General features: G+C 40.3%; 1 protein-coding gene across 1 annotated transcript; it reads left to right on the top strand.

Moving 5' to 3' along the window:
• The first annotated feature begins 160 nt into the window (after positions 1 to 160).
• cers6 (ceramide synthase 6) lies at positions 161 to 22,191 on the top strand. Its single transcript, XM_056424154.1, has 11 exons — positions 161 to 338; positions 1,548 to 1,653; positions 1,761 to 1,891; positions 8,867 to 8,924; positions 12,174 to 12,224; positions 12,346 to 12,438; positions 17,843 to 17,971; positions 18,715 to 18,821; positions 19,949 to 20,105; positions 20,236 to 20,259; positions 21,204 to 22,191. The coding sequence occupies exons 1-11, from the start codon at positions 169 to 171 to the stop codon at positions 21,366 to 21,368; spliced, it is 1,191 nt and encodes a 396-aa protein (XP_056280129.1). The 5' UTR covers positions 161 to 168; the 3' UTR covers positions 21,369 to 22,191.
• Positions 22,192 to 22,386: the final 195 nt, after the last annotated feature.

Raw genomic sequence — 22,386 nt, 5'->3', positions numbered from 1 at the left:
ACACTGGGATAGCTTTGGGGAAGCGGACAGACGGCGATCTCAAACGAATATATCTCAACATCAGCCTGCACGGTCAGATCGCCGGCGAGAGACCTCCGGGATACAGCGGGCCATCGATTTCTCTTTCCTCTCCCCCGCGCCCGGTCACGGTGTCTGCTGCAAGGAGACATGGCCGGTATTTTGGTGTGGTTTTGGAACGAGCGGTTCTGGCTCCCGCACAATGTAACCTGGGCTGACTTTAAAAACACAGATGAAGCGACGTTTCCGCAAGCGGAGGATCTCTATCTGGCGTGTCCTTTAGCATTCTGCATCTTTATGATCCGCCTGGTTTTTGAAAGGTGAGTCCGAGCGCACGCGGATCATCCAGGTGGCATTGCGGTCGGGGGGTTTTGTTGTGTGGAGGAAACGCTCCGGGGAGAATGATGCAGCACGGCCCCGCGTTCCACGTTTGTCTGTTATCTAAACAATGGCATCTTATCTGGTTAGCACACACATCACCACGGGTGATCATCGTACTCTGTGCAGGCCTGCAGCATCACGCGCTGGCTGCATTTGATGCATCTCTTCGGAGCACACAGTGCAGCCAAGTTGCCATACCTGTCCTCTCAACTCGAACCCCCATCTCTACAAACACTCGAGCTCTTGGGACTGGTCTGTTTAAACCGAGCTGCTCCAGTTATGATCTGGTGCATGTTGCATCGTCTTATCTGTGACTAGTGTTGGACAGTCGTCAGCATGCAGTAAAGCACAGAGCCAGGCTTGTCACAACAATACGTTACATAGGGTCCGAAATATCTTGAGGGAGCAGTGAGTGAGGCCTTAAATTCCCCCAATAAACTCCTCACTCGTGTTAAGTATTTACCTCTGCGAATATAGTGTGTTAAAATAAAGAGAGCAACTCAAAATTATTGGCTATGGAAATTAACAATATATATATATAAATATTGTTCATATATATGTACAATATATATACATATATATTTATATATATATATATTGTTCATTTCCATAGTTAATAACTTTGAGTTGCTCTATATGGATATGAACAATATATATATATATATATTATATTTATATATATATATATATATATTGTTCATTTCCATAGTTAATAACTTTGAGTTGCTCTATAACAAGTGTAATGAATGTGTTATACCATACGGAATCAGAAATCAACAGACTGCACATCATTTGTAAAGTGGATTATAATGCCAGATGCTTTGAGTCAAAACGACAACAACAAATATCTTCACACCGCTGTGTCCCAATTGTTCCTTTATTCTAATGTCACTGTTTCAACTGCAATTTGTCTTCCCCCAAGACGACCTGTGGTCAAAACATTGTCGTGTCCCAGTGTGTAAAAGAAGAATTGGGAACCAGCAGATACAGATAACTCCTGTAAAGAATTCATGGATAAGGATTTGACCTTCCAGCCGATTGCATGCCTGGTGTCCCCATCATTAAATATGAACAATTCACATTTAATTAACCTCAAAGATAATGTATATGCGTTGATATAGAAATGTATTATGATATTTTTATTGCAGGTTTATAGCAAGACCATGTGCCATGGGCCTGAAGATCCAAACCAACGGGCCACAAAAAGCCCAGCCCAACGCGATCCTGGAGAAGGTGTTCACTGCTATAACCAAGGTGGTGCATGTGTTCTCTTCATTATTTTCATTATTTATAATGCTTGGTCTTGTGAAATTTGGGCCACAATGAAAACTAAGATATCAAGTTGATCTTGTGTTTTCCAGCATCCAGACGAGAAGAGATTGGAGGGCCTGTCCAAACAGCTCGACTGGGATGTGCGGACCATCCAGCGCTGGTTCAGACAACGTCGGAACCAGGCGAAGCCCAGCACTCTCACCCGGTTCTGTGAAAGCATGTAAGGCAAATCCCTTTTAACGGCAAACAGATTTAAATAGGCTGCAATGCTTTATCACTTTTCCATAATGTGACTGGAGTAAAGCATGATGTTCAGTGAAGTTTCATGTTTCTGCAAGTTAAGTTTCCTATTGTATGGAAATAGCTGCTCAAAAGCTATTTTTTTGTTTTAAACAGCATATTTTACTTAACGGCAACAGTAATGTAGAAGTGACCTATCACCTTTCATGAATCATAAATTCATCTTCATTGACTTATCTACAAAATGTGGAACATTTGTGTTAAAATGGCCATTACAATTCCTGAGTGGTGTCTCTATATTGCTTATTGCTTATTGCTATATTGCATAGTTTCTATCACAAAGTTATTCAGTTCACAATGTAAAAAAAGAAGAGAGAAAAGCAGCAAGTCCTCACATTTGATGTTCAGCGTTTTTGCTCGAAAAATGCCTGAAATAATAAATGAGTTATCAAAGTGGCTGATTAATGTTCTGCCGATTGACTCACCGATCGATCGACTAATCGTTTCAGCTCCAAGGACAAACAGAAACGTCCTTTCTGGTACGGTCCTTATGATGGTGCTTCAGTTTCGGGGAACCTGTATCTTTCATGACTTATCGTGGCTCGAATGCCGGTGCTGCTGTGAAATGTGTCCCACTGCCAACCAACAAACCCACTTGGGCTGTAACGGAGAGCCGGCTCATCTGCATTAGAGTGTTTGCCATCAGGGAGATTGTAGTCACTTAGCAGTGTGATGTTAAAGGCCAACAAGCGAGTGGGGCTGTCAGAGCAGAGTCATGTCTGACACAAAAGAGCCGATCTGTCGGTCTGAGACACGGGGAACCTTACATCTTCCACTTCGCCCGAGGCTGCTGCTCACTCAGGAGAACCCGGCTCGCTGATACAAAAAACACTGGACTCTAATTAAAACCTCACAGAGCAGCAAACCTGCTTTCTTACACACCAGAAGAGCCTGAGTTCGTCCTCCTCTATAATATGCGCGTGAGCCTGTTTGAGGGTCGTTTTCTGGAATTCAATATGTTTCAGCAACAACTGTACCAAATGTGTAATCTGCGTGCACCATAACTGACTGCTGAGACAATATTGGGCTTTGCAATAGTCTGGCCAGGTTGTCTGTCTCAGTTGCTGACAGTGCAACTCTCCCAACGGGGTCCTTCCAGCTGGGATTTCTAATTAGGCTCTCATGCACAGCTGTTGCAGACTGATAGCATTCTTCGTCCCTCAGACGACAGGACGGCTTATCTGGTGTCTATTCTTTTCGTTCTGCAAACAGAGAGTATGTAGCAGACACATTTGATCCGGAAATAATGAAGACTCCTCATGGAGTTTGTTTACCAGCTATTGTTACTGCCTCTCTTTTTCTGAGATGTACAGAAAAGGAATATTCCAACAAGTTCATGTATCGATTTTGTATTGATTTTTTTTGGGCTACAAGAACTCTACAGTAACCTCTTTTTTTCTTTTTTCTTTTTAAATAGAGCAGCTGAAATCTTTCTAAAACTTTTTTTAAACAGGTGCTTTGCAAGAAATTATTTAAGAACAATGGAAGAGAAAATCAGTAGAACCAGTAGTATTATTTCACCACGGTGGCAGAAGTTATTAAGTTATAATGAATTTTATGTAAAGCCTTAATAAAAGACTAGATGCCAAAATAAATGCAGTTTTACCAGAGAATCCCTGCTCTTATTTGTAGATATTATTGTAACACTTGCTTTTTAGTATAGTTCAAACAAGCAAAATATATTGTGTGAGTGAGCTTTAGCAATGCTGTTAGATGTGTTTTGTACCTTTAGGTAGAGCCATTTTCTACAGTTTTATATTCTTTGTACTAAGCTACGCTAACCGGCGGTTGGCTGTTTTTGCTGTTTCGGTGATAAATGCTTATGCCTTATTTTAATAGTTTTACAAAATATATATTTTTTAAAATGATTGCCCTATTCTTTTTATCCTTAATTTTCCATTTCTCCCCTTTACTTTCATCAGATACAATATTTACACTTTCCAGTTGATTCTAAAAAAAATGGAAACATGCTTTTAGTTTCAGCTGAGATTTCTAATAACCTCATTGCTGCTCTTCCTTTTCTCAATATGTTGGTGTATGATTTTCGTGACTTTATACCAACACACCTAGGGTTGGGTACCGAAACCCGGTGCCAATATGGTACCGGTTCCAATACAAACCGGTATTAACCGGACCGAAACGCAACGCACATTTCGGTGCTTCTTTCCGGTGCCTGAGCCGATTAAAATTGAAAAAAACTATTGTTGTGAACTTCTCTGGTGACTCCGCCCTGTCAGCAGGTTACGATAGCCTATCATTTAACTTTGACAGCGGAGGCTGCGCCGTGTGCAGTGTTGCCAGGTCCGCGGTTTTCCCGCGGAATTGGGCTACTTTTGAAGTGGTGCCGCGGGTTGAATTTTTTGTCCGCTGGTTCGGGTAGACCTATTTTGCATGCAAATTACATGGATATCTTTAAATAAAAATCCATATTTTAAATGAAATAATTTATTTATACCCAAATCCTACCAAACTGACTCCAGATCAGCACATACATCCGCGCAGTGCCTTCGATCTCCGCGACCTTGTCCGTCACCATGGAAACATTGTCACGTGACATCTAAGCACTTTGGTGCTAGTGACGTCACGGAGCCCCGAACCAGAGTCTGTAAGTAGAAGTGATTTCCAGCAAAGCAGCAGGGATTTGTGAATCTCACAGGAGCGGTGGGCGATAGGCGGTTCAGAATCGCCTACACGGGAGGAGCGATTCATAGGCGAGTATGATTATGAATCGCCTACCTCCCCAACGGGGTGGGACGGTTTGGCGAGAATCACCTCGTGTGATTACTCCTACACCCCATCCCGGGGTGGGTTTGGTTCTGTGGGATTCACAAATGGGGCCCTTTTAACCCCTTAGTTTAGTTTAGTTTAGTTTATTTTAGTTTAGTTTATTTCGATCAGCAAAATATACAACAATCAGAATTCAACAAAAGAAGAAAGTGGCTGACCGAAAGGGTCGAGGCTGAAGCTATCTAGCTTATAAGTGCCCTAACCTATGATTTCTCAAAAAAACTTATTTCAAAGAACCATATATATATATATATTAGTGCTGTGAAAAATAACGCGTTAACGCGTTATGATTAAATTACAGGATTAATTAGTTAATTTTTTGTAACTCATTTAACGCATGTGCAGAATGAGCTTCCAATCCGTCTGTTGTTGGTCATCTCTACAGCAGCATGTCATTCTGTCTCTACGTGTCGCGTTAACACTACTCCGATCTCCGTCTTGCACGCGCCGCATATTTTGAGTTCTGATATTGGGCTGGTTACTGGGCTGGTTTTGTCACACAGACCTGGCAACCCTGGCCGTGTGTGACTACGTGAGCCCGTGTCGAGCACACCAGAGTCAGGCTGGGCGCGATGGGGAGACCGTCACCGGTCCCCCTGAACACGTGGAGACCGATTATGACGAGCAGCCTGAACTCAGATTAGTACCGTAACGTTGACTGCAAGTCTTGCATTCATAAAAGTAGGCCAAGAAATAATAAATTAGCCATTATAACCAGCCCTCCTCCAAGAAGTGTCCTACAAGCACAACAGCAGCCCACTGTCCACAAGCAGCACAACACATAAGTTCATACAATACAACATAAAATATAAAACGAAAAACAAAATCAAAAAATGAAAAAAAACTAAGACTAAAGCCAAAACCAAAACAAAACAACACAACACACAACCACAAACAGGATAACCTCAAACTATATAATTGAATAGATGAATATTTTCAATTTTTTTTTAACCTTTTTTTTTATTATAACCTTAGGCACACACACACACACACACACACACACACACACACACTACTAAATATTGTGTTTGTTTTATTGTAAATAGTGTGTACTTGTGTGTTTGCTGCATTCCTGCTGAGCATTGCTGCTTTTTTTTTCACTGCACACCCTGTGTGTGTATGTGACAAATAAAACATCTTGAATCTTGAATCTTGAATCTTGAATGCTTAAGCTAGCTCGTAGCTAGCACGAGCTACGAGCGTGACAGTCTGCTAGCAGATGTGTTGATGTCCAGCGGTCCCGGCTGTATACCCGGTGTTACCGGGAATATAAGGACGGAGGAATAAAGACCGTGGGGCGTCACTTTGTTTCAGTGGAACTCTCTGTCAGAAGCAAAACTTTATTTGTCACGTGTCATCTTCAGTACCTCTGATTGGTTGTTCTCTTTGCCCATCAAAACAGTGACAGGATTAACCCTATAACGTCTGCACATGACAATACATATCACATATAATGGAGAACATATATTGTGTATGTTAACAGTCTGATATCCGTTGTTTGTCAGTGCTCCATGATAACGGCTTCTACAGGGAATATGGCCAAAGAGGTTTTTAATGTCCTCATTGTGCGTTTAAAAAAAAAAATATCGGTTCAGGCACCGTTTTGGCACCGGTATCGTTTTAAAAGTACCGGTTTAGCACCGGTATCGGAAAAAACCCAAACGATACCCACACCTCCCCAGAAGCAGCTCCGTAGAGACCAAGCTAACAAGTAATCAGCATGTTTGTGTTCAGCAGATGTTATGATGCTTAGGACCACTAAGAGATGAGCCATTAACGTGTGTTCTTGAGAGTGGAAAGGCACAGCACTTTTTTTTTCCTTTGATAAGGTATACAGTCTTCTACCACAATAAAATAGCTGTCTATTAACACGCTTTTTTATTCAAGCAATTTGAAATCAGGTAATCAAACCATATCACACCAGTACACAAAGGTGGAAGGGACAAATATTACTGCCTGAAGAGTGAAGGAGGTGTTACTGATGATTTAATAGCAAAGAAGGAATATATCAAGGCTTGTACGCAACTGGATTTTGATCAAAGCATTAGCTTCATGACCAATTGTTATGTTGAACCATCCGACAGTTTCTGACTACCCACCTGAAGAAGTGACATGGAATTAGCCGGCATGAGCTCCTTTTTATTATTTTATTTAGAAGAAAGCCAGACTCATTGTTGAGCTGAATCTGAGGGCCTAGCTGTGTGAGACTACAGTTCCCAGAGTGCAGCAGCAGCAGCAATCAGTGTTGCTTATTAGGAGCACCTGTGGGGATGCTCTGATGCATTTAGTAAAGACAAGCAGCAGAGAGAGGACGCTTCAGGTCACTCCACGGTTCAACCCAAAGACGGCAAAATGAAATATTCTTTTAACACAAAATCAGCATTTTTAAACACCATGAAATTAAACAAATCATTTCACCATTGAGTTTTTGGATCAAATCACAGTTGGTCCCCCAATAATTTCCCTAAAGTGATACGTTGTCCAAACAGGTATGTTTGATTTAATAGTGATCACTGGATCTGTCCTAGTTTTAAACCCACTGTCTCATTGAGTATCGTGAAGGTAATGTATAACTAAGCTATGAAAGGATGGCATCATGTACGATAACACATGACAAATATATATAGCTCATATTGCTTTATAACAAATTTGAATACAAAAAAAACATCAGTGCTCGGCTTTGGAGAAGATATAAAGTATTCTCTGGAAGCATAGTGATTATATAGATAGAGCAGCGATTCGACAGGACTTGAAAAAGACTGTCGCAGGCTTGATGAACCAGTGTGCCAGGTAGACTCGTCCAATTAATTTGGTTTTACAATTCTGTTGACCAAGCACAAAAAGCAGTAAATGACGGCTTCCACGGGCCTTGTGTTAACATGCTTTAATGTTCTCAAGCACTAATTCAGGAGTTACACTGGATATCTTGAAAGAACATCAAACGACTCTCTGATGGATGTGCCTGAACTGAGAAACTGCTTTATCCTGCTCTCGTTTTGAGTGTTTGTGTCATGTTGTGTTTGCAGTATGTGGCTGTCAATATGTGTTTGATACGAGGACCACAAGGCAAAACCTCCGAAGTATGCAAAACCTTGTCTGACACATGAGCTTATGCAGCTTCTGTCACATGATGTTTTCTTCCATGTCACAGAAATCATGCTTGTTTTGAGGTTACAGAGTAAGAATAAACATATTAATATTAAATATGGGAAAAATGCACAATATATACGATACAATAAAATAGCCGAGCAGGACATATTACATTTAAGAAAATTAAATAATAAAGTATATGCAGTATCTATATGTGTGTGTATAAAAAGATGGGGCTTGCTAGCTGGCCCGTCTTGAATCCTTTCTCCCAGGTGCTGACTGTTTTAAGTTGAGTATACATTCACACCTCCCTGCTCAGCAAGGGGTCAGTGAAGTGTCCCTTTTTTCTGTCTTTAAGCTCAAGCCTCATGCTCACTTTGTGTTGGGTAACTACTGTTGCCACTGTCAATCATATGCAGGGTCATATAAAACACAGAGCATGTCAAGATGGGCTGGGACACTGTGGGTGTCTTGTCTTTGCCCCCAGACCTCACTATTGGGAAGGCAGTTATGTCCCATTTTTAGTGACTCACCCCTGACTGCAGATGTGGGGAAGGAAGAGAGGCTCACACAACTTCATAATTTGGATGAAAGGCATGAGAAACACAACGTGTGCAACAGTGTGCTACACTAAGGGACACAGTGGCATAAGTAATGTATTATACAGAATAAGTTGTGTTCATGAACACATCTCCTGGTATTGTTAATATTGTTAATTATGTGACTTCAAGATGTGACGCAGCTGTATTATTCTCTACAAATTGGTCTTAGCATATACCAATTTGCAACACTGTGATTTTCTCTCTAATTAACTCTAAAAAATCTAAGTGGAAAAGAGAAAGAAAAAACACTGGTAGGGTTCATTCCCTTTTAGCTGCTGGCCTACTAAAAAACACTACCTTTATGAGCAAAAACGAAAGTTAAGATTGCAAAACACATGTACAGAAAATGTAATTAAGACAATTGTTGAGCATTTTGAGTTTTATATTAATTTTGTTCTTTTATTTGTGTCTTTCAGGTGGAGATTTACATTCTATCTATACATATTTACCTATGGAGTGCGTTTCCTTAAAAAGGTAAGTTTTCCTTTGAGAGAAAATGAGCAACATCCTGCTGTCATGACTCTTAAAAGTTATTATGAGTCACTGAGCGTTGAACCCATTTTCTACAGCACATGGAAGAGCGTGGAAAGCATGAAAATCATGTGGTTTCTGGCATAGTTAGTGCGTCATAGGACTGGCTTGTAAAATGATTGTTCTGAGGTAAGGGCAGGGCTCCAGACTAACTTTTTTTACTAGGAGCACAGTGGCCCCTAACTTAAAATTTTAGGGGCGCAAGCAGAAAATTTAGGGGCGCACACTATAAATCGACTTGCAAAGTTTTCCCATCATTTTTACTGTATTACTGATAAATAATTTGACAATATACAATCTTATGCCTGTTTGCCTTCATGAACTGCAAAACATTCACAACAGAGAACTCTTCAGAAGTTACTGTATTGAGTTTAAACATATTTTAAGAGAAAACATACCTTGAGCATGTGCATGTTGCACTTCGATGTGGCCAATCAAAACATTTGTTGGTTTCTAGAGATGCACCGATCAGGTTTTTGGTGCCGATCACCGATCACTGAAATCAGTATCTGCCGATCACCGATAATACCGATCACCGAAATCAGTATCTTCCGATCCGATAATACCGATCACGGTGTTGATTGAAGCATTCTATTTATTGTGTAGCATTATTGCCTAGGACTATGAGGAAATACATATATAAAGCAACTCAAACATTAAATAAATTACCGATTTCTTTCAACATTTAGGACTTTTACTTTGAAAAATGTCCTAATTGATACATTAAAATTGTTTGATTGCTGTTGTAGGGGATTTCAGATATGTATGGAACACATCTGCATTATTCATTTCCTGGAACTCTTGGGGAAATCTATATACAGGACTTTTCTTAACATACAATAGACTGACTAATTTTTATAAACTCTTCCTTGGTCCAGTAAAAATGTTTTAATGTTATCATAATTTAAGCTAAATCACAGAAACTATCTATAAAGATACAAAATCAGTTCATTGTTTACTTTTATATGTTCGTGTATGATTTGTCGACATCTTATTTTGAAAAACGGATGTTGTTTCACGTGGTTCTTTCCGCTAACTTTGCAAAACCGGATGTTGTCACTTAAATCCTTCCGCTAACTTTATCAAAACCCTCGCGCGCTCCCGATCGAATGCGTTTACCGTGAGCATCAGTCTATAGGGGCAGACATGTGAGAGTCGGCTGAGTTGACCCAGAGATTCAACTCGGGGGACGGGGACGCCGCTCGGTGCGTGAGGATCCCCTCGTGGTCCTCTCACTCTGCGGCCCTCCGCTGCGGTGCGCCTCTTTTCACACATTAGCCCCCCCCCCCCCTCTCACACACAGGCCAGCCTTCTTCTTCGGTTTTCGTCTCCTTTCTTCTTCTTCTGGAGTTAATGTCGGTTAGCAAACCAGTCATTCAGGCATTACCGCTAACTATAGTGGGCTGAAGTGTAGAACAAGTTTGTCAGCAACAAAAATATTGAATAACAAAAACAAAAAAATCTGCTAATTTACTGGTCGCGCATGCGCGAGTTGATGAAAAATTTACTCGCACTGTGTCTAATTTTAGGCGCAAAATGCGACCATTTGGTCGCAGTCTGGAGCCCTGAAGGGACTAATTTTGTGAAGGCTATTTTTAATAAAGCCAAACAGGGTTAATTAAAAATGGATCTAACAAGGAAAGGGGGAGTAGTTGACAAATATTACCAATGCTAAATAATGCTGTGATTAATTTTAAACAAAGATGTTGCACTCAGTGACGATTAGTCTTTCTTTTGATCGTGTCCTTCTGCTGCTGGAAGAATTAATTTGTGCTATCCCTGGCATGGGTGCAATTGCAATGGTTAGGTCAACGTTACTTAAAAAAAACATTTAAAAAATGACTATAGATACCTGTTAACTGTTTATTTGTAAATGTTACATACATTAAGAATGCATCTTCAGAGGGAGTTAAAGACGCTGCATGTTAAAAGTTAAATCTTATTTTATAATCTTCTTAATAATATTGAGATTGGGCTGCTTCCAGGCTCTGATTGGCCTTTGAAACCATGTCCTGCTTCAATTATCCTTCTACAAAAGCATGCTCTAGCTACATTTGACATTGATGTGATTCATATCCATATAAATAGACTTTAATATATGGAACAGAATGACCATAAGGTTACTGTACGTTTGTCACACGCTTACTTGTTTTTTGTTTCTAAGACACAAAACTGCAACGCTGTCTTTTTGGGAAGAGTTTATCCACTGTGTGAGCAAGCAAGAACATTAGTATGCTAACATTTCTCACAAACATAATAACTCAAAAGCACAACATTTTTCATACTGAACGTTTTGTGAAAATCGATAATGTTACCAAAGTGTCGTTGTAATCTCTCCAAGGGATTCAGGACAGTACAGCATTCAAGCACTCTCAGTATAACAGCTTTCCTTTTTTTGTAAAGTTTAAACCACAGTTGAAGAAGTTTAGGAATTGTGATAATTTTTCCAATGTGCCAGCTAAATATTTCTGAAATAATTGACTATATTCATATATTTCATTCATATATTCATGAAAACGCATACATGTATAATCAACAGAGCAATCGTTGAGGTATCAGAGTAGGGAGAAATCTGTTAGACTAGAGACAAGAGTTGCATAACGAACACTAACAAGTCGTTACTTTCCCGGAAATTCTTGCTGCTGGCTGCAGTCTCTGTGGGATTTATTAATGTCAGGAGACATAAACTCAGTGTCACATTGATGGGTCACTGTTTGCTTATAAAACATTGTTATGTACTATGGTGTCATACTGATGCCATTGTGTTTTTATTCTGGACTTTACATGGGGATGAATCCTTTTTGGTTCCTTTGTAATTCAGCTTAAAATATCAAAAATAAATATATCTCATAACATCCATTCGGTATTTTGAAACTTATTTGATTTCATTCAGAATTCATCAGGGGAATTATTAATGTTTCAGAGTTCACATTGATATTCATGTGTTAGATCTGAAATGACAAATTGAATTAAACTCCAACTGTATGTGTGGGAGCAGAATAACACTCCATTAATATTGTAGTTAATGAAGCTTGCTCTTTCTATGTTGTATTTTTTATATTAAAATACAACATATGAGATTTGTCAGGGATCGAACAACACAGTCAACGTTGTCCCCAGAGTTTTCACAGTAATATACTGTGTATATGTTAAGAAGTAGTGATTTTTAAGTTACTAATTTCATTTCTGCAGACTCCATGGCTTTGGAACACTAAAGAGTGCTGGTACAACTACCCTTACCAGGTAAAAGTATTTATATGCACCCATCTTCAGTAATCACAATCCAACAAGATGACCTGCATTACCAAAACTACCTACTTCTCAAATACTTATTTTAACCTTTTTGCTTTATGTGTTTATGCAGCCGCTGACTGTGGACATCCATTATTACTATATACTGGAGCTGTCTTTCTACCTGTCCTTACTCTTTTACCAATTCACAGACATCAGGAGGAAGGTAAGAGCGACTACAAGTCACACCAAGAGATACATCACAAATCTCTAATGTTTTTTAATAGATCTACTGTAAGGCAAAAAGTCACTTTTAGTCACTTTCTGTTCTGTTTATGCCACTTTAATTAGTTCTGTCAAAGAAAAGACATTATATTTACTTCACAGTCCATTTCTTACTGCCATTACTCTGTAATATTCAGTCTATTTGCTTCTGAGCATTTGTTTTCTGCCTCAGTGCATTCTCACTGATGTGTGAAATAACTAAATACTGCAAGGGCAAAAAGGATTAACACTTTTTCAAACATTCAGAAATTGTCAAACCTACCTATTGGTGTGGATTGTTTCTGTTTAATTATTGTACTTATAATCTGTTCCATGATGGTGTTGGACAATACTCAGATATCACACAGAAGTATAAATAATAGACTCACTTTCATGTTTTTTCTTTACGTAGTGATGTATTTCAAGTTAAGTCTGCGATTTATTAAATTATATCAGACACAAATACATCCTGATCGCAATAGGAAAAGTGTCTTGTTTTACAGCACATTCATGCAAGTATTTACATGTCATTGATGGAACTGCTTTCTTTCACGTATTTACCATTTAAACGTATGTCCAGCAAACCGCTTCACTTTACTTTCATAATTTAAAACCAGAGTATAAGCTTTTACGACATACACATGGTGCACATTGTTCTATAAATGCAGTTTGAAAGGTCCAACTTGGTAGGAACCTGTTTTTAAGAACTGAGATCAGCTTGTACAACCATTCTTCAACCCACTTTCATCCTTCTTTTTTGTTGAGACAATGGCTACACTTTTGGTTCATTCAGTATCATTTGCATGCTATCCAGCCATGATCTCACTCCTGTCTCCAGTCCATCCTCAGCTCTCCCCTCTCCACAAAAACACTGCACTCACTGCAGCCCCCATGATTCCACGCCGTGTATGCCCTCACTCTGTCATCTCCTTGTTGACTGTTGGCATGTTGTCTGTTTTTATTTCTCCTTTCAGTTTTTTCATGCACAGTACTACACTGAGGAGGTCCTCTGCATCCCCTGCCAATTCCAGTATGTTCTGCCCGCACACTCTCGCCTTGCTTTCATTCTGTATCTTTACTCTTCCTTCTCATCTTCATTCTCATGCTGTCTCGGTTTTGGACTTGTTCTGGTTGCTTTGAGCTAAGATCATGTTGAGCTGAGATGATCTTCTTTTCTGCTTGATTTTGATTTCACAGAGACATCATCATTTTCAAACAGTGGTGGAATGTAACATTTACTCTAATTGTAATACTACTTGAGTAAAATTTTTAAAGTAAAGTTTTTTAAGTAATAAAAAAAAAAAAAAATAAAATTAAAGAATAATGAATTTTATTAATTTAGTAAAAATGGGTGCTGTAAAAAACAAGCCATATGAATTTTTGGCAAGGCTAAATTAACTTGGAAAATACTAAAATATAAGATACAAAAAAAAACCAGATGAAAAAAATGAAAAAACTACAAAAAAAAATACTAAAGTAACAATAAGGATCAACACTTTAAATTCAAAAAAAAAGATTCAAAATCAAAAAGATATCAATCTAAAAAATCTATCTCAAAAGAATGGTCCTGCGATGCTGAAGAAGAAGAGTCCTGCGATACTGAAGACTTAGAGGATGTCACCTATGTGTCTGGTGCGTTGAGAGCCACGCTCACAGGCCTTCACAGGCCAGGTGTGGCAGGCCTAGGTGGGCTTGAGTGTGTGGCCATGGTGCAGTGTGAGTGTGTCTACAGGCACAGGCCCTGATGCAGGAGGCCCTGATGCAGGTACAGTGTGTCTAGCTTCACAGGCCCTGATGCAGGTAGAGGTGTGGAGCAGTTAGGTTGCAGGTATGGTGCAGTGGTTGCCAGGTGGGTCTGGTCAGCAGGTAAGGATGCAGGTGTGCAGGGTCTAGTCAGAGTAGGTGCAGGGGTAGAGGGTGGTGCAGGCAGTACAGGCCCTGATGGTGCTAGGTGTCACCAGGTAGAGTGTATAGCAGTGCAGTGTGTCTAAGCTCACAGACCTGATGCAGGTAGCTTCACAGACTTCACAGGTGAGTGTGTCAGGTGTGTGCCTGCTGCAGGTCACAGGTCCTGATGCAGGCAGAGGTGTGGTGTGCTCACAGGCCCTGATTCACAGGCCCTGATGGTGCAGGTAGAGTGTGTCTAGCTTCTTCACAGGCCCTGGTGCAGCAGGGTGTGTGTCAGGCCAGGCCAGAGTAGTGCAGGTAGAGTGTGTCTAGCTTCATGCAGGTGCACAGACCGAGTGTGTCACAGGCCCCCCTGGTGCAGGGGTTGTCTAGTAGAGTGTCAGGCCCTCACAGGGGTGATGGTGCAGGTAGAGTCAGGGGCTCCTGGTGCAGGTAGAGGGTAGGTAGTCACAGGCCCTGGTGCAGGTAGAGTTTGTGGGCTGGGCCAGGCCTGATGGTCAGCAGGTGGTGGTGTGTCTTCACAGGCTCAGATGCAGGTAAGTGTGTGCCCAGTTGAGTGTGTGGGGCTTCACAGGCTGTGTGCAGGTTCACAGTGTCTGGCTTCACAGGCCCTGAAGTGCCTGGCCCCTGGCTGGAGGTGAGTGTTTCATGGCACAGGAGTGCAGATGGTGTGCAGAGTGTGTCTAGCTTCACATGCAGTGCAGAGAGGCGGGAGCCTGCACAGGCTGAATGGGGCAGGGTGGTGGTGGCTTCACAGGCCCTGAGGTAGAGTGTGTCAGGGTCAGTGGCCCTGATGCAGTGAGTGTGTCTAGCTAGTCACAGGCCCTGATGCAGCTGATGAGCAGGTGTGTCAGGCCCTAGTGCAGGCCTGGTGCAGGTCACAGGCCCCCTGTTGCTGGTAGAGAGTGCAGTGCTTCACAGTGCAGGCAGAGTGTAGCTGCAGGTCAGTGTTGCTGTCTGATGCAAGTGTGTCTAGCTTTAGGTGTGTCTGGATGCAGGTAGAGTGTGCTCAGGGCCTTTCACAGGTAGAGTGCAGGTAGAGTGTGCAGCTTCACATGCCCCTATGCAGCAGGAGTGTGTCAGAAGCACAGACAGCAGCAACACACACAGAGCCATCTCGTAACAGCACAGCGTCACCGATCATCATGCTGTTTGCCGCTGTCATGCGCTTGCTGCATAGAGCTAGTTGGGGTGGCAGATGAACTGGACCTGGTGGCATCTTCCAGCTGCAGCTTGGGTGTAGTCCATTCGATGTAGTCCAAGCTGAAATAAAATACTTCTGAATTAATACAGATTTACTAATAACCATGACTAAACAACAAACAGTTTTGTGCAAAGTAGTTTGTTTTATTTTGCTATTTATGTTTTTAGTTTCATGCACTGTCCGTTAGTTTGACAGTCTGTTGAATTTGTATCTCTGTAGAATATGCACTTGTATCTCTGTAGCAGTACAAATATAAATAAATATCGTATTACTGGACCGTTACTAAAATAATTTTAAATAAAATAATATAAATATAATTATAATGATTAGCATAATATTATATAGCTAATTATACTCAAATCAACAAATTCTCTATGTCAACAATTCTCCACTCAATCAACTCAGCTCATCAGTCTACTCACTCACGCTATTTAGTCTCATTAATGTGAATACCATCCAGCAATTAGCTAGCAATTAATACAACACTCACAACAGACACCTGCACCTGACTCCTCTCCTGCCAAACTGATCTGCCGTACTCCAATCCTGGGGACAACACTATGATGATTATCAAAACTAAACATTAATGGATTATCAAATGGGATTATAATGTTTTACCTCTAATGTTTTTTGTTAGTGTAACCCTGTGTTGTTTCCTGAGTTGTTGTTTTGGTGCCATATCTCCGTAGCTTCTCGTTTTGGCAAGAGAGCACTTCATCCGGTGGAAAGAAACTCACTCCCCAAAAAAGAAAAGTTCACGGAAAATTTGGTTCCGGTTTGTTCTTTGGTCTTGGTTGTTGCTCAGCATCATCCATTGCTGCTCCTGTGGAATAAAGTCTATTATCGCGCTCAGCATCACTGGGCAGAGAGGCAACGCGGAAAAGAGAAACCACGATCACTGACCCCTCGTACTGGCTGGTGTGGCTGCTGCTGCGGTGTGCACAGGTTGTGTGTTCAACAGTCGGATTATTCTTTTGATTATTCTTTCTTTTAACGAGAATTTCAGCGAAATGTATCGGAAAAAAGTAAAGTTTTCATTGAAAAATGTAGAGTGAAGTAGTAGTAAAAAAAAATAAACAATATAATAAGTAATAAAGTACAGATACCCAAAAAAAAAACTATAATAAAGTAAAAAAGTACTTACTGTTACTATACACCACTGCATTTACTTGAGTATGTCATGCCAGTTTATACCTCTATTCTACCAAAGTTCAGCAAAAAACATACACTTTTCACTCCAGTAGTATTTTTTTTTACATCTAGGGTCCTAGATGTCTGATAAAATAAGGATAAATTAAGATTTTAGAAACAAAACATTTGACAAACTTCTAAAATATGATGCATTGTGATAAATTAAACTACCCAACAGTTTATGGAATCATTAGAAAGTAGCTCCACCAACAATAAACGACTGCTTTCTAATTTTTGAGGTCATAAGGGTCCAAAGACATGATATATAATTATAGTTACAGGGAATTTTTTTCTGCATTTAGTAAATAATACGTACGTAGGCCTTCTTTTGAAGGGTGGCTTGTTTAAGTGCTGCACGGACACAGCACCATAACTGGTAGCTGGTGCCGGTTCACCTCCATGGCACTGCCGAGGTGCCTTTGACCAAGGCACCAACAGCCTAACTGCTTGCCCCCTCCCTCACCCACTACATCTTTGAAACATATGTTTGAAAGGGCTATATTGCAGTTTGACACAACACAAAGCAACACAATCATGAGATGAACACATACCTCAACCACACAATGGCATCAACGTGCATGAGCGCTCGGACACCGAAGGCGTACTTGCTGTTTGTTCGTGTAAGTGATGATTCATGATTGCCTTTCAGAACTTTTTATATCTTTTCATAAGCCTTGCCAATCACCGTGGCATATGACGTACTCAGCAAGACGGAGGTTTTATTTTGAGAGATGTTGATCCACACATGAATCACATGTGAAGCTACTAACTTGGGCAAAGCACACTTCAATCATGAATAATGGCAGACTTGAAAATAGGACACAGTAGTTCCTAATATTCAGTTATCAGTAGGGTGCATTTTTAAAGTACAGATTTATAACAAAACGTTATGCATTACTGCAAAGACACAAAGCTATTGTGTTTGTAGACAGCAGCCATGTCCCTTTGACTCCATTGTACTGTACGACATGCTGTGAGTATGTATCTCAAGCAGCGACTCAAGCCGCCGTGAGGCAGGACTTTCCCTAGTTTTGTGACATTTCCTCGGCAACTGTGTCCACAGGATTTCCTGGTCATGTTCCTGCATCATGTTGCAACAATCTCTCTCATCGCCTTTTCCTACGTGAACAACATGGCACGAGTGGGAACTCTGGTCATGTGTCTCCACGACGCAGCCGACGTGCTGATAGAGGTGAGGGTGTGTGAGAGAAAAAAGGGCTGCGGAAGGAAAGATTTGCAAAGGTGTGTGTGTGTGTGTGTGTGTGTGTTTAACCTGCTCAACTATCCATCTTCATGCAAAGAAAATGTATTTGTATAGCACATTTAAACAATAAGGCAATTAAAAGTGCTTCACATAGAACCATTAAAAGCATCAAAACATAATGCATAAACAAACAAGATTTCAAAACATTCATTAAAAAAATTTAAACTAAAGGCTAAAAAATAGAATAAAACTTCTAAAAGAAATAAAATGCAGTTGTAAGATGCAGAGATTGCCTTGAATCTGGTTCAATTAAAGGCAACAGCCAACAGAAAAGTCTTGATTTGAAGGAGCTAAGGGTCTCTGAGGGTCTCTGAGGGTCTCAGCAGACCTGCAGCTTTCAGGGACTGTGTTCCATATATGTGGACATGTTTAGTTCTGACTCCTGGAACAGAAAGTAGGCCAGCCCCAGACAACCTGAGGGGTCGGGCTGGTTTATAAGGTAGCAGCAGATCACAAATATATTTAGGCCCTAAACCAGTCAGTGCTTTATGAACCAGCAGCAGGATTTTATCTAAATGTAACTACAGCCGTACGTTTTAAAAATGATGTCAGATGGTATCATACAGGCACAGTGCGCGTTGAATGCACTCTTTGTTGTAAACTTGAGCAAAGGTATTTCAAGTGGTTGCTAGTATGATCAGATTAATGAGTGTTTCTTTTTTTCTATCAAGGCTGCCAAGATGGCCAACTATGCCAAATGTCAGATATTGTGCAACCTCCTGTTTGCAATGTTTGCAATTCTCTTCATAAGTTCCAGGCTAGGAGTTTATCCTGTCTGGTAAGTGTTATTCTCATTCTTATCTCCCATAATTAGCATCCATCTAAAGGCTGACTAAACTGAGTTTATATAAAGTTTGGATAAAATACATTACATGCAGAGAGCCAAAGACTGTAAAAGCTGAAGCAGCCGATGTCTACGATGCTCTGCACATGGACATACCATCCCTGAAAATTCATGCCAATCACATAAAGATCTGGGATCTATTTTTATTACTTTCACCACAACGATTTGTAGTTAAGACACATCTCTGAAAATCTTGTTGCTAAGTAATAGTTACTATGGATACGGCAGCTTTAACCTTTCCAAAGCTAAACAAATCAATGAATGAAAAGCAGTGTGTTGGGGTTATTGCTTTAGCATTTCTTCTGATTGTTAAAACATCAACATTAATTTGACCTGTAAGGATCTTTTATCATTTTGAGGTGTTGCTATAATTTAATCAGCACTTCAAGTTGTAAACAATTATACTGAGCCTTCTTGATGATATTGGCCCAAGTTACAACAAATACATGTTCGTCCTTGACAGCATGTCGAACAGTCTTCTTGCAGTCTTTAATAATTAGGGCTCTTCTGAAGAAAACAACATAGTCTGCACAGCATTGGAAGACAGATTTGAAACTAATTTGTCTCCTTGCCTTTGTTTCACTGTGTTGTAATGACCCGACACCAGATCAGTTGTAAAGTTGTCACTACTGTAAAGCTGTTGCCATGGCTTCAGTATCTGGAGGATGATTCACAGACCGCCATTGGAAGGACCTTTCTCAGTGAAATAATAAACACGAATTCTTGAAATCGTGATCGCATGTTATGTGAAGCCAGGCAGCTTCTTCTCCTACATTTTATTTAGATTTGATGCTATTTAAATTACATTAAGATTCATCCTGTGTACATATATTGGACTATAACCACAATGCTTTTTCAAAGACACACATCTGATTGTGGTACAAATACATAATTAAAGGGCATATGTTTTATGAAAAACAAAGAGCTGGAGCAGAGCGCGGCTTAGTCAAGCTGTTCCTCAGGCAGGACCTACAAGAACCCACAATTAGAGAGTAAGTTTCCCTTGTTTTTCTAATGAAACATGTCACGGTACTTATATCCTTCTCCCTCTGTTATGGAAGGATATTAAATACGACCTTCTTCGAGAGTTGGGAGATCGTAGGGCCCTACCCGTCTTGGTGGGTCTTCAACCTTCTTCTGATCCTGCTGCAGCTGCTTCATTCCTTCTGGTCCTACCTCATAGTGAAGACCGCATGCCGAGCCATCTCCAAAGGAAAGGTGAGTCACTGCACTCAGCATGATGGGGTGTTTCGCTCCTCGTGCACATGTGATACTGTGGAGTCTTGTGAATCGCCACTTTTGACTTTCCCTTTCTCCTCTCTATGTATGCTACCCAACATCCTTCAAGGTGGGAAAATGGAATCCGTTGCATGTAAGTAGCCCTAAAGGGGACCATTTCAATCTAAGTGGTGTACGCTCAGTTTAATTTCATGTCTCTCGCAGCCATGTAATCATTTGCATTCATCATGTTGGTCCTGGTTGTCAATCAACCGTAACCTAATTATTTAATTTGTAGCTATTCGCGATAGCTAATATTAGTATTTTGGTCAATTCGCACTTCACTATAGACTGATACATGTCAGCCATTGTATGTATTGCCCCAAAATGTAGTACAGACAGTCATGATTCCCAGTAAATTATACCAAATAGCTTTGGTGATGCCATGATGTTCCCTCTGGCACCCTCATTTTTCATTTTTGGCTTTTAGTGAAATATCTCAACAACTATGAGATCGACTGTCTTCAATTTGTTTTACGGAAATCACGTCCCCCTCAGGAAGTATTTAAATAACCTTGGTAATTTTCTATTTGGCCAACACTTTAGTTTGTGACAATATACGAGCAAAATTATTGGCATTCCCATGAGTCTCATCTGTACTTTGTGTTTAGTGGTCATTAGTTAATGCTCGCATGCTAACATGAGAAATTAAGATGGTGAACATGGTCATCATTATTCCTTCTAAACATCAGCGCGTTAACAAAACAAGGTCAGCTGCTGTGAAACTGCAATGGGCATTTCGCAAATTTTTGGGGATATTTTACATACTAATTAATGAAGCAATAAATCGTAAAAACAATGGGGAGATTAATCAATAATGAAAATAGTTATTAACTCCTGCTATTTTCAGAGGTCTCTTTGCACAAATATTCGAAGGCTTTTTTAAACCCGTTTTCTGATATTGATTGGCAGGACAGCTCCCGGTTTGTCACACAAAAGCCCATCTGTGTCATCGCCACGCATGGCCGCCACAGATAATAACCCACAGAAGAATTTTAATGAGAAAAATGTAATCTTCAACCATCCCTCTCACTGCAGGTGTCAAAAGATGACCGCAGCGACATTGAATCCGGCTCTGATGAGGATGACAGTCCCCCACCCAATCACAAGCACAGCAGCAGCAGCAGCAGCACCAACGGGACCAACAAAAATCACGGGACCAACGGCTATTTGACAGGGGCCCCGTATCCCGACGAACACTGACTAACAAGGGAGCCATGCAACAGACACCATCCATCAGTGTGTGTGTCTGCGTGTGTGTGTGTGTGTGTGTGTGTGCGTTTGTGCGTGTGTATGGTGGAGATATGAACATCGCCTGTCTGGTACTGGAAATTCCTGATAGATTTCTGTGAATGCAGTTTTGTTATGAATTTGATTATTTACGAATTTCCCTGCGCAATTTATTCTCTTCATCTACATGTTTGCATCGAGCGGCACTCAGTGAAATATCAAAACACTCCTATCGGTACAACGCACTCTGTTTAGCCAACAAATGAAAGCGTTCCACTTTATGGTGTAAGCATGCTACTTTAACATACAGTAGTCTGGCATACTGGGGGTGAGTTTTGTTCTTATGTTTGTGTCTTTCCATGTTATTTATTTTTTTATGAATATGTTTGCAGATGGGGAGACATCTTTTTTTACACGCCAGTGTTGAAGAGTTAATCATTTTGAACAACAGCACAGCTGTTTTTTCACACCACACATGATGACGAGTATTAGCAAAATGCTGATGACCTGGTTTACTTTTAATGCTACACCCCCAAAGATATGCCAAAATGTGTGAAGTTTAAAACACATTCTCCACTTAAACTTTATATCAGATGTCAATAACAGTGTTTGTGTGTGTGTGTGTGTGTGTGTGTGTGTGTGCATCAGATATGGCTAGATGCTGTATTCCATATTAAAGCATTTTGTTAAGTATTCTGGTACATTTCCGGGAAGCATTTCGTTAAAGGTAATTTGTCCTCTTCGGAGGTGGATATGAGTTGTTTGAGTTATTCAATAAAAAAACATAACAATTGCATATGTGTGTGGGTCTGTTCCATAAGAGAAGGTTTATCAGCAAAAATTTAATATTTTTGCCCTGGCTGTAAATTTTAATTGTATAAAGAAATAAATTTTTCCATAAATAATCACTTGAGATTGAATAATAAGCATTGATTATAAATGAATAAACATGAAGATATGAACAGAGCCATTGTTATTGGTATAAGTGACT

This window comes from Pseudoliparis swirei, chromosome 2 (genome assembly GCF_029220125.1).
Source record: "Pseudoliparis swirei isolate HS2019 ecotype Mariana Trench chromosome 2, NWPU_hadal_v1, whole genome shotgun sequence".
Lineage (NCBI taxonomy): Eukaryota > Metazoa > Chordata > Actinopteri > Perciformes > Liparidae > Pseudoliparis > Pseudoliparis swirei.
This window is presented reverse-complemented; position numbering and strand designations above follow the sequence as displayed.